This window comes from Neopelma chrysocephalum, unplaced genomic scaffold (assembly GCF_003984885.1).
Source record: "Neopelma chrysocephalum unplaced genomic scaffold, ASM398488v2 Primary Assembly neopelma1_132, whole genome shotgun sequence".
NCBI lineage: Eukaryota > Metazoa > Chordata > Aves > Passeriformes > Pipridae > Neopelma > Neopelma chrysocephalum.
In genome coordinates, this window is record NW_020897794.1 from 1,733,005 (window position 1) to 1,744,375 (window position 11,371).

The 11,371-nt window shown below is 43.3% G+C and overlaps 2 protein-coding genes across 4 annotated transcripts in view; one reads left to right on the top strand and one right to left on the bottom strand.

Annotated features, from left to right (window-relative positions):
- Positions 1-11,371, bottom strand: part of NF1 (neurofibromin 1) — a 75,853-nt gene that overhangs the window by 14,238 nt on the left and 50,244 nt on the right. For all 3 annotated transcript variants that reach the window (XM_027698804.1, XM_027698803.1, XM_027698805.1), the window contains 14 exons: positions 9,324-9,756; positions 8,779-9,119; positions 7,833-8,035; positions 6,629-6,822; positions 6,012-6,152; positions 5,506-5,785; positions 4,148-4,362; positions 3,889-3,950; positions 3,655-3,769; positions 2,722-2,823; positions 2,013-2,153; positions 1,542-1,668; positions 860-991; positions 242-377 (listed from right to left, as the gene is read on the bottom strand). In XM_027698804.1, the coding sequence (XP_027554605.1) occupies positions 242-377; positions 860-991; positions 1,542-1,668; positions 2,013-2,153; positions 2,722-2,823; positions 3,655-3,769; positions 3,889-3,950; positions 4,148-4,362; positions 5,506-5,785; positions 6,012-6,152; positions 6,629-6,822; positions 7,833-8,035; positions 8,779-9,119; positions 9,324-9,756 (2,622 nt within the window). The remainder of the gene's footprint in view (positions 1-241; positions 378-859; positions 992-1,541; positions 1,669-2,012; positions 2,154-2,721; positions 2,824-3,654; positions 3,770-3,888; positions 3,951-4,147; positions 4,363-5,505; positions 5,786-6,011; positions 6,153-6,628; positions 6,823-7,832; positions 8,036-8,778; positions 9,120-9,323; positions 9,757-11,371) is intronic.
- EVI2A (ecotropic viral integration site 2A) overlaps positions 10,712-11,371 on the top strand; it is a 3,669-nt gene continuing 3,009 nt past the window's right edge. The window contains exon 1 of the mRNA XM_027698808.1: positions 10,712-10,852. The gene's annotated coding sequence lies outside the window, so the exon portion shown is untranslated. The remainder of the gene's footprint in view (positions 10,853-11,371) is intronic.

An 11,371-nucleotide genomic window follows, 5' to 3' on the forward strand; every position in this document is an offset into this window, starting at 1 on the left:
AACTCTGAAATAGTTTTATGGATCTGAAAATTAAATCTGTGTGAATTCCAGGCCCAAATTTGTCTTTGACTCCTGATCACAGTGGAAGCAGCAAATTGGTCAGGAACCAGTCACAGCCCAGGAACTCAGCGCTGTCAGTGGGGGTTCAGCCCTCAGTACACCACAGGTTATCTCCAGGTCACTTCCTAAAGGAAACAGATATTGCCATTTGGATAACTTATCTAGAAGTCGGACAACCAACCTATAGCTAGTGTCACTGTGATGTATGGGATATGTATCCATAGGAACATTTTCCATTGACACGTCTGTCAACAAGAGAGACTTCCTATGCTTCAGGCTGCAGCGGCTCCGAACCTCCTCAGACACTGTCAGCAGAGCTGGAAAGGCAGTGAACAATAGAAACAATATGCCATCAATTTACAGGTTTTACTGAGCCCAAAGAAGACCATTTACACCTTATGAAATACACAGAATAAAAGCAGGTCATTTAAAAAGAATTATACTCCCCATCCAGTTACGATGACAAGATTTACTATTGGCCCTCACACGTCACAATTTCTATTTCTAGATCACTAGAAATTTGAATGCTCTAAGACACATCCTTCAGTGTTTACACCAAGAAACCTTCAGCCTCTCTGAAGGATTTCCAAAGCTGCAGAGCAGGTGCTGTGCTGGCAAAGCCCTCAGTCCCCAGACAGCTTTCCTTGATGAACCCACCCTGCCCACACTCCTGTCCACCTCCAGTTACAAGTTTCCTTTATGCTGGTACAATTCCAACAACCTAAACCTGAAGGAATTCCCAAATAATCCACTGCTTTTCCATCAGCACAGATTCAAAAGGCAGTTTGGCTCATGTTACCTGCCAGGTAAGCCACGCTCTGGGTGTTCACCTCGAACTTGTCACAGTTCCTGTGTTTGTTAACCAGAGCGAGAAGTGTGTGCAAAATCCTCACTGTCCTTGCTACAGTGGTAGGAGAAGGATGCCTGTACCCTAAGAAACAAAATATTGCATTTAATTCTTGAACCCATATTTCTGAAGCATTAATATTTCGAAAATACTTATGAATATTTTCCAGCAGGTTCTCAGGACACTCTGTCTCAAGGGTAAGGAAGCACAGCGCTGACAGAAATTGCATATTCAAGACTAGTTCTTTCTGTCCCATCCCTCAAAACCACATAATTTCAAATGTTTGTGCATGCATTGTATCTATTGCCCCACAAATCAGTCTTCTAAAAGGAACAGTGAGCCTGAGTGCAGGCAAACACACAGAGAGACATTGGAGGAAGAAGTAAAGAACTGCAGCAAACGAAGCCCCACATCCTGTGACAGTTCAGAATTTACAGCATTAAAGACCTTTCTAGGACATGTATAAAGAAAACCTGGCAAAGTCCTTTAGTCAAAGAACATTTAACTCTGCATCTACTCTGTAAACCAAGTTACTTAAAATCCACCACCCCGTTTGTGCCCTTTATGCTCGGACTTGTTTTTATTTCCAAATTAAGAGTGTTCATCTAAAAGGAACAGCAGTATACACTCTTACCTTTCAGGAGATGTCCCACTAGTGCAAAGTTGAAGTTGGAATTGAAATTTAGCCCAACAAAATGATCCATTTGCTTGCAGTGCCATTCAAGTGGTCTCCTGATCTCCATGAACACCTCTTCTGGGCTCTGACCCAAAAGAAATAAAATAAAAGAGCACCTCACTGGAAGTTACTTTTTTTAAGTGACAAAACAGTTCCTTTAAGAGGTCACAGGAAAATATCAGACACTTTCTCACAGATCACATCTGGACATTTCTGTTCCAGTTTCACACAGAGCAATGAGAGCTTCATCTCCACAGCTTAGTTCTGCTGTTGGTATCACTCAAGTGAAACAATTTCTGATGCAAATTTCAGGTTTAGTTGCTTAAGCAGTGCCCACAAGGACAAAGTTGGGGTTTTTTCCCCTTCTTTAACAGCTCTGAGTGCTGCCATCACTGAAGGGTCAGCCAGAGCTGAGTGCTGCCAGCTCACCTTGTCATTGAACACCCTCAGGCTGTCCAGGGTGTGCAGGTTCTGCTCCAGCAGTGCTGTTCCTGCAGAGTACAGGTTCACCTCATCCAGCTGCAGCACTGCCATGGCCACCCAGAAGAGAGCCTTGTGCATAGGAGAGTCCTGGAGGGGAGAGAAAGAGCCACCAGTTCACTTTCAAGTCAGTTCCTGGAGATGAACGACAACCAGGACCCAGGGGGGGGTTTGTCCTCCTTGTAGCAGGTTTTGTCCTCAGCCACATCCATTCCAACCAAACAGATGCTCCTCCTTGTACCTGTTGGTTTGCTGCTCCAATAGGGCACCTGACAGTACCCTCAGCTGGGGGAATTCCCAGCAAACCAGGCCCTGCCATGTCCTCCAGCCTGACATGGAAGGGATGTGCCAGCAATCAGACACCCAAAGCCAGGACTGGGAATGTTGTGGGAAGCAAAGCCTGGGAACAGCCTTTGCCCACATGGCCATGGCCCAGTTTGGGGAAGTAGAACAGAACACCCTGCAGCATTCCCAAGGCCTTTGCACAGGTCCCCCAGACAATCTGCCACATGTCCCATATGTGGCACTTCCAAGCATGAGTCACAGCAGTGAAGTGGGAACTTCAGATACCCCAACACTTATCTGAGATTACACCCACAATTAGAATTTTAATTTATAAAATACGTTCTCTGTTTACTCTAAAAAGCCAGTTATTTACCTTGTTAAGAAGAGGCTGCAGCTTGGTGAGGGCTATAACTGTGGCTTCTATTAGAACTTGGCTATTGTAATTATCAGGGCCTTTCAAACAGCTCTCAAGTCCCTTTTTGTAAGAAAAGAGAATAATTAAAAATACAACCATAATTACATTTTGCTTTGTAAAAAGAAGATCAAAGCTCTACACAATAATTGCAGCTCTCAATTATTTACAAAGCCTGGGCTCATTTTACACCAATTCTCAAGAACTTTTCCAAATGGAGATTTACACAGCAGTGATATATGTACTGCTGAGAGCAGCTGCACAACGGGCACCAGAACAGTCAGGGTGCAGAGCAGGGTGTAAGAGCTGGAGAAAAGCTCTTTTATCATTTAGATGCCATTCAATTAAAGTTTATGTCCATAAAACTCGAATAAAACACTTAAAGGACACATATTTAGCACATTGTTCACTTGCTATGGAACACAACCTTCTTCAGAAAAAGGGAATATCACTGTCAGTCCAGGCAGCCTGTTTCCATTTTTTCTGATATAAATGTCCTGCTCTTTACTATATTTACTTACAACACATGAAGTTATGCACTTCCTTTAGGAGAAGGGAAGTTGTGAATCATGTGTATGCAGGTAAATGCCTTAACAGAAAATTTCTCATTTATTTAAATAACTGACTGCTGAATCCACCTTTGTCTCAAATGTTAAACTCAATATTGAGCCCTATTGTTACTCTACAAATCACAGCAGTGATAGGACTTATTGCCACCAAATCAATTCAAAATAAAAGGCTTGGCCTACAGAATTTCCAATCAGTTCTATACAAAAATATGCTTGAAAAACATATTTATCCTCAAATTATGCCAAGTTCTATATTTGATGGGAAGACAGAACTAAAATTAGCTACTTTATGAGTCACAAAGGAAAACAAGACAGCCCCATATACCTTGCTGAGAATTCGGATGATTTGTTTTATCTGTCCATGAGACACACGTTTACTTATACAGCCAAAGACAACCAGTGCTCTTGGCTGCAGGGAGGGGTTATACTGGAATGCAAACCTATGAAGAAACAGAGGACACTGCATTAAACAACATATTTACAACAAAAAAAAAAATATAACAAAAAGCTGAGAATTTCAGGTGTGCTACACAGGCAGGGTGTGACATCTACCACGTACTTTTGAGCTAGTTCAGTCCACTGGTCCAGCCACTTGCACGTTGGAATATCCCTCATACAGGCCTAGAAAGAATGAGACTGTTTGAATACACGTGACATTAAGAAGTACTTTTTAAATTCAGAGTGTGCAGCAGTTCACTCTCAGGAGTGAGCTCTGGGTATCTCTAACCATCCCACGGGGGTGTCCCTGCACTGCTGGCCTGCAGCACGGGGCAGCAGAGCCCTTCTCCCTCAGGGACCTTCCCTGAGGCCCCACGTACCTCCATGATCTCCAGCAGGGCCTCGGTGACGGTCTCCAGTGAGGTCAGAGCAAAGGTCTCCCTCTCGTAGGAGCCGGGCGAGAAGGACCTGTCGCGGTAGCTGGAGCGGAACGCGATGACCGCGGCCGACTTCACCTTGCTGATCCCAAACAGCAAATAAAACTTGGGCAGGGAGAACTCAGTCAAGCTCAGCCTTAAAACTTGCTTGGTCTCCTCTGTTGAGTAAAGATTTACATATTAGATTTACACCTTGGAAGTTCCAACTCACATTTAAACGCTCTGAGGCCTCACCCTCCCAGGAATACCAGAGCAGATAAACACTGCACATTCCAACACTGTTCCCTTTGCTGCTGCTCCCCAAATACACCACAACAGTTGGGCCCCCCTGCACTGATTGTTGAAACCAGGCACAAGGAAGAGGGATTCTAAAAACAGGTACAAAGCAACTTTCTGAAAGATGTGGTTCTGTGACTTCTCCTCACACTGATTCAGGAAACGGAAACCCAGAGTGTTCCTGTTCTGAAATACCAACAGAGCTGGAGGTTCAAACTGCAGCAGACTCTGCTTTTGGCTCTGGCACTGACATGAAGAAAGCCACTCAAAGCAGAAGAAAATGATGGCCTGCTCCTAGCACTGACTGTTTTCCAGTTCTGCCCTTGCAGGTTATCTGGGTGCACTCCAACCCCCCGTGAAAGCAGGAGGGCTCAGGGAGGCTCCAGCCCCTGTGCCAAAGCACAGCCTCTCTATGTGTGTGTGTGCACCCACTCACCCCTTCCATACACACAGACATAACTTGAGCTTTCAGACACTTAAAAAAGAACAAGATTACAGAAACTTGGAATTTTTTTTTCTGCACAAAATCCAGCCTGCGCTTCTGGGGCAAGAAGTGGCTAATTGCTAATACCTGTTATTTTAGGACTGCTAAAATACAACAGTGGATAAAATACCTGTTTTACACTATAGCTTCACAATTCCCTTATGTAATTGATATTTTTGTTACCACATTATGCAACCATTCACAAGATGCACATCAGCCAGTTTTAGCACAGATTGTATTTTCTCCTTTGCCTTACCAGAAACTCACTGGTACTTTCTTCTCTTTTTCTAAAACCCATTATACAATGGGTTTTAGAAAATTATACAAACAATTTTCATTATGCACCTGCTCTAAATGAGATATTTTTTAATTCCATACTCATTTCTTGTTAATCATATCTTCGTTCTGATTTGTATTCAAGCTGAGCTACAAAGCACTATTTTCAGACTCTCAGAATAGTTTGCACAGAGAATGACAACTCAAATATTTGCTAAACAAATTAAGGAGCAATCATCTTCACTGAAACTCCAAAAAAACTCACCACTGAAGTGAAGCTGTGAACAAGTGCACAGAGAGTGGATGATGTTGATGACGAGCCCGTGGGTGGAAGCTCTGAGGGAAAGGGGGCCCGTGGCCACCAGCAGAGTGACCACGTGGAAGAGGTAGGGGAGGTGAGCAGCCACGTCCAGGGAGTTGTTGAAGGACAGCATGAGCATGTAGCGGGCCAGGATGGCAATGTCATCCCACATCAGGTGCTGCTCCAGCGTGGGAGTGGGGGACAGGCAGGTCTTGTCGATGATTTTACACATCCTCCCAATCACCTGCAAAGAGAGCGACCATCCTGCTGTGCTCAAACGAGGAGCCCGGCTCAAAACTCAGCAAAAACCACCACAGTTCAACACTGGAATTATTCTATTGCTTGGAACCTATTTTGTCATGGGTTTTGCATCATTGCCTGTACTGAGATCAGAAAGCATCTCAGTGTCACATTAGTAGATAAGCTGAAATTATTACATAAAAGGAAATGAAGGCAAAGAGGGAACTCACTTTGCTTGACACGAGTTTGACATTGCCAGAAGCCAGAGCCACAGCCGTGTCTGCCATCACCTCAGCTTTGATGGAGCCCAAGCCCCCCGTGGCACTGGTTTTGATGAAACTGTCCAGCACTACATCCAGGAGATCTGTTATCTGAGACAGGAAAGAAATCCTCTCTTACCAGTCAGCTTAACTTTGGTTTCCCACAGTGAAGCACCACCAAAATCAGCAATTGTACATTTCTTTAGCTGAAGATGCAAAGCTATCACAAACTGAAGCATCAGTTTTAGTCACTCATTATTCTTTTGGCAAAAAGCCTCATGTAAATTTTAGAACCATAAAGCTGAATTCCATCAGGTTTTACTCGAAATGCTTCAGTACTGTGAAGAAACTATAATTTATTTTGCACTATTTTTATTTTAGTTTCCACTTTTAAAGCATAACTATTTATAAAATGCTGAACACAGTAAGAAGGAACTGGATTTGAAGCAGAAAAAAAAGTACTTCCAAGAAAATAAGCAAGATCTCATCTGTCAAAGTTCCTGCTTAGAGCCATTTTATTCTTCTGCATTAACATTTAAGTGGTTAAAAACTCTACAATCTGTTTACAAATGGTGCAGAATTTGTACCTGTCCAAGACTTCCCCATATCTTAGCTTGAATGGAGGGATACATCTGTTTCTCATTTATTGTCATTGTGATGAGTTTGTCCAGAATAGCAGTGACTCGCTGGCGCTTGGCATCGTCGTTGTGCTTGCAGAACCTGACCAGGTTGGACAGCCAGGGAGTCATGTACTCCAGACACAGGTGTTTCAGCTCAATACCTGAAGGAGAAATGCACCTTGGAACACAGAACCAGCACTGGCCTCTCTTCATAAATCATTCTTTGAGAGCACTTTTCCTTTCAGTTTTGCTGTCTAAAATAATTACTGTCAGAGCTGAGCAAAGAACACTGGGCAAACAGAGAAGTTTCAAAAAGAAACACTAATAACTCCAATAATGACACCCAAGAAACATCTGTAGGCATCTGGCAAGGAGATGGTGACATTTTAATATCTTATTACAAGATGTGACATAAAAATGTGCACATTCAATGTTAGGCAGGACTACTTAAGTTAATGTCTTTTTAATCTTTGGAAAATAATCTAAACAGCTCCCAAAAGTAAAGCCTGAGCTGTGTGGAAAAAAGAGATGGCACAAGGAGGGCAACAGAGCCAGATGTACAACAGAGAGAGAGGATCCTGGGAGAAGATCAGTTCTGGTATGACTAAAGAACCTGTAACTCTTCTGTGCATGTACAGTCCAGAGTTCAAACCTTCACTATCATGGACCTCAAATTTAGGTTTTTGTTCTGTAATATCCTCCATTTCTGGTGCATTAATAACAGCCCAACAGAAATCTACCCAAAGTAATCACTGTACAAACTATCACAGGGATATGAAAGGAGTCATTTGTGTTGTGATCTCTCTGAATGCACTGAACTCTCTCAATGAATGAGATGTTTAGTAAAACTCGTTTTAACATTAATTTCAAAGTTTAAAAAAAAAAGGCAGCTGCCTTTTAATCTGCTTCAGGAGAAAGGAGAGGGCACACTCAAATATGAAAAGTTTTGTTCCAAGAGCTGCCATCCAGGGAAACTGCCTGCCCTGAGGGTGTCACACTGCTGGGCTCCAGGGACACAGACAGGAATGGATCATCTGCAAACCAGCCCCAAGGAGAATCTGCAATTTAAACTTACTGTGACTCAGTAAGCTGAACTGACTAAGCCAGACAGCTACTAACCTAAATCCTGGCACATTCAGGGTGAGCATTAAGACACACCAGAGTTACTCACTGGATTTGCTAAATCCCGAAATACATTCCTCCAAGAACTCCAAGGTGAGGTGTGGCTCGTTTGCTGCAAGAGTCTTACTGATAGATACAATAAATAGTGTGTTGTTGGCAGGAATACACAGACCTGAAGTTTCCAGTAACTGGCCCTCAATCTTTAAATTAAAGGTACAGGTTAAGGCACATAGGAGATTATAGGCAGCAGACCTGTAACAAAGCAAACAACATCATTTGTAGGAGTTTTCTTGTACATTTGAAAATATACACATTGTTCATCACAGCAGCAGTACTGACATTCTAAAAACCAAATCCATTTTAAACCCCAAATCTATAGCAGAAATTACATCTAAATCCTGAACTTTTCCCCTGCACCAGTCACAATTCAGAGACAAACACACTTGCCTTGGAGAAACAGAAGAAATTATTCTTCCACTTGCTCTGAACAATTTCTGCTGAGGGTACAGAGTGGGCTTGAAGGGCTTTGTATGGGACTTCTCAGAATGGCTTGTAGTTCCAGGAAATCCTAAATCATTCCAGGTGCACCTGAGCTGCTGGACAGAGCCTGCCCAGGGCCCAGAGGTGCCCCCGACCAGCACACAGCCCAGAGGAGCCCGTTCAGACACGGATCATGAGCCTGCTCTAAGGGGTACAGCTCCCACATTATTAAACAACAGGTTCAACACCATGGAAATCAAATGTACCTAATAAACATACAGTGCAAAGCAGAAGTATTTCTCCTTATAAAGAGAAATTAAGCTTCCTACATGAGTTCAGTTCCTCTCACAGTGTGTGCCTTTCTTCACCTATAGAAACCCAATCTTCCTTTATTAGAAATTACTCTTTATGGAGCTGTGGTGGTAGAAAAGCGATTAGATTTTCTAATCTAAGGAAGCCTCAGAGAGAATTCTCACATTTCGACCAAAGCTGGTATTGATTTCAAAGCTCTGTACCTCAGACTGGGGTCTGAGCTCCCCAGGTTGAGCAGTGCTATGTTCAGCAGCGTTCCAGGGACATCCTTGGGACGGATCTTGGTGTGCTGGGGGATGGAGTCCGGCTGGGACAGCTCCCACCGCGTCCGGATGTGGATGATGGACCTCACGATGGCTTCACACTCCTGGTGCATGAAGGTGAGTGGTGTGCCTTGGTTGGCAATGGTCAGGGTGAACTGGTTCTCATCAACGAGACAGATCTCCTCAATCTCAGAGGCGTAGTAGATGTCATTTAAAAACACTGTCTGGCCCAGGACTCGTGTCCGCTCTGCCGATGTCACCTGCACAGCTGTCGACCCAACCTTAGAAAGAGAGCAGAGAATTGGCTCAGCACCTGCTGTTAATCATACAAAGAGAAAAGTCTGACACTCCTAGTTTTATAAAAGATAAACATATGAAATTTTATACTTCTTAAAGGGGCATACTAGAAATTGTGATTTCTCCCCAAAATGGAAGGAGAACTAAGAGACAGAAAAATCACGAGGAACAGCACTAAAAGCACTTACTTTAATAGAAACTTTGGTGTCTTTATGAGCCAGTTTGAGAGCATTGTGAAACACTTTCAAGTCCTCCTCCAAAGCCAAGGTAGCTGCTGGGAGCTTCTGCTGGTCGTGTTCGATGTGCTCCGCCAGCTTCCCTGGAGAGTCTATGAAAACAAGCCTTTTGCTTCCTTTCAAACCTGTCAAGAGTCTTTCATGGTATTTGGTGTATTCTCTGACCCAAGAGTTACAGTTATAAATAAAAACTGCTGCGACATTTTCATAAGCAAAGCCTGGAAAAACTACAAACCATTTAGAAAGAAAGTCTGTTTTAAAGCGATTACTGGGGCCAGCGTGGGTGAGGTCCACCACGATTTCATATGGCTTTGCATAGTATGGCTTCAGGGTCAGCAGCACGTGGTAGATGAGCAGATCACCATTGATCTGGCCAGTCTTGAACCTGTGGGATGAGACAGACACGGCTGGGTTACACCTGAGAGCCACAGCACAGAGCCCTGGGCTTGTTCAACTGAGAGAAAAATCAAAGCCATGCTGGGGCAGCAGTGCAGCAATTGGATCAAAACTGGATTGCATGGAAAGAGCTCAAGAGTTTCTTTAAAAATAAAAGTGCCTCTAACTTTGTTACCACTTCAGAGATTCAAATTATATCTATTTTTGTATGTGGGAAAATATACTTATCTCAGGAGTTTTAATTAAGAATAAATAAACATCCACACAGCAGCTTTTTCGAATCAGACCCATTCCATTTGCTATATCCTGCAACACTCTAATGCTTGGGGGAGTGTTTCCGAGAATGGTCAGTCCTCTGAGGACTACGGAGGATTTGTCTACAAAAATAACTCTTTCCAGAAAAACATTCACATAATTAAGAATAATTTTTCTCATTTAAAAAGATTCTGTGAATTCTGAGACTGGGCAACACATCTGCCTAAACCACATCTCCAGAGTTCACACAGCAGACAGAATTCAACTGGGAAGAATTAATAAAAGATAAATACATCAGTAGCTCATGAAAATTTAAGGTGCTTTTAAATCCCTGCCACTGTTCCAAGCTGTCATTAACTCTGTCAAGCAAACAACAGGATACAGGCAGAGCTACTAAATGCTGGAGGCACAGCTGGAGCTTGGAGGGTACCTGGGCACCTCTCCTGGTAACACCCAAGTGCAGGACACTTGAGGAGATGTCTTGGACACAGAACATGTGTCTGCCCAAGAGCCTTTTCTCCTGTTCCTTCCTGTTGCTCTGAGGGCTGAGCTGAGCTGGGCAGGTGGGTGTTTTCCCCCTCCAACTGTCGTGGTGTGGCCGTTACCCAAAGGAAGTGTGTCATCACTGTGGTTTGAGTTCCCCACTCAGAGCAAACGACATGTCATTGCAGTTCCAGATTTGCCTAAAAAATACCAGCATTGCCCAAAACCCCTTGCTGCACACTGATGGTCGTTTGCATCCTAAGAGCAAATATATGCACAAAGAAATCTTATTGTTAAAGGACTAAATATCTGAAACACCCATTTTCTGTTGATTACATCTTGGCAAGGTAAGTACCCATTTTCCTTCTCCTATTTTAAGTAGCACTCCGAAGTTTCTTATATTTTGTAGAAAATAATATGCAAAAGTATTTTTAAAGAAGTTCAAGTAACTCAAAAATAGTAACAAACTATTAGAAATATTATCTCAACCGAATCAAGGAAGCTGATAAACTGTATTTTCAGTCCTGTTAAAGGTTATTCATGATCAGACTGCAAGGAATTAGCAGTGACAGTCACTACTTAGCTCTGTTGTTCCTGCACTGCAGATCTCACTGGGCACTGAGACCCTGTCAATACCCAGACACAAGGGGTTGAACTCAAAAGAAAAACAGCTCTTTAAAGATCAGTTCCTTTGCTCTCGTGATTTTAAGCGGAGCCCTTCACGCCATCAGCCTGTTGATTTTTAAGAAAGGCCCATCTGGTGTGGACCACTACAATGAACAGTGGGCTCAGTGTGCTGGGGCAGCAGGAGGAGCTGCTCCCTGGGCACTGCTGGGAATGCCCAGTGTGTCTGTGCTGTGCCCTGG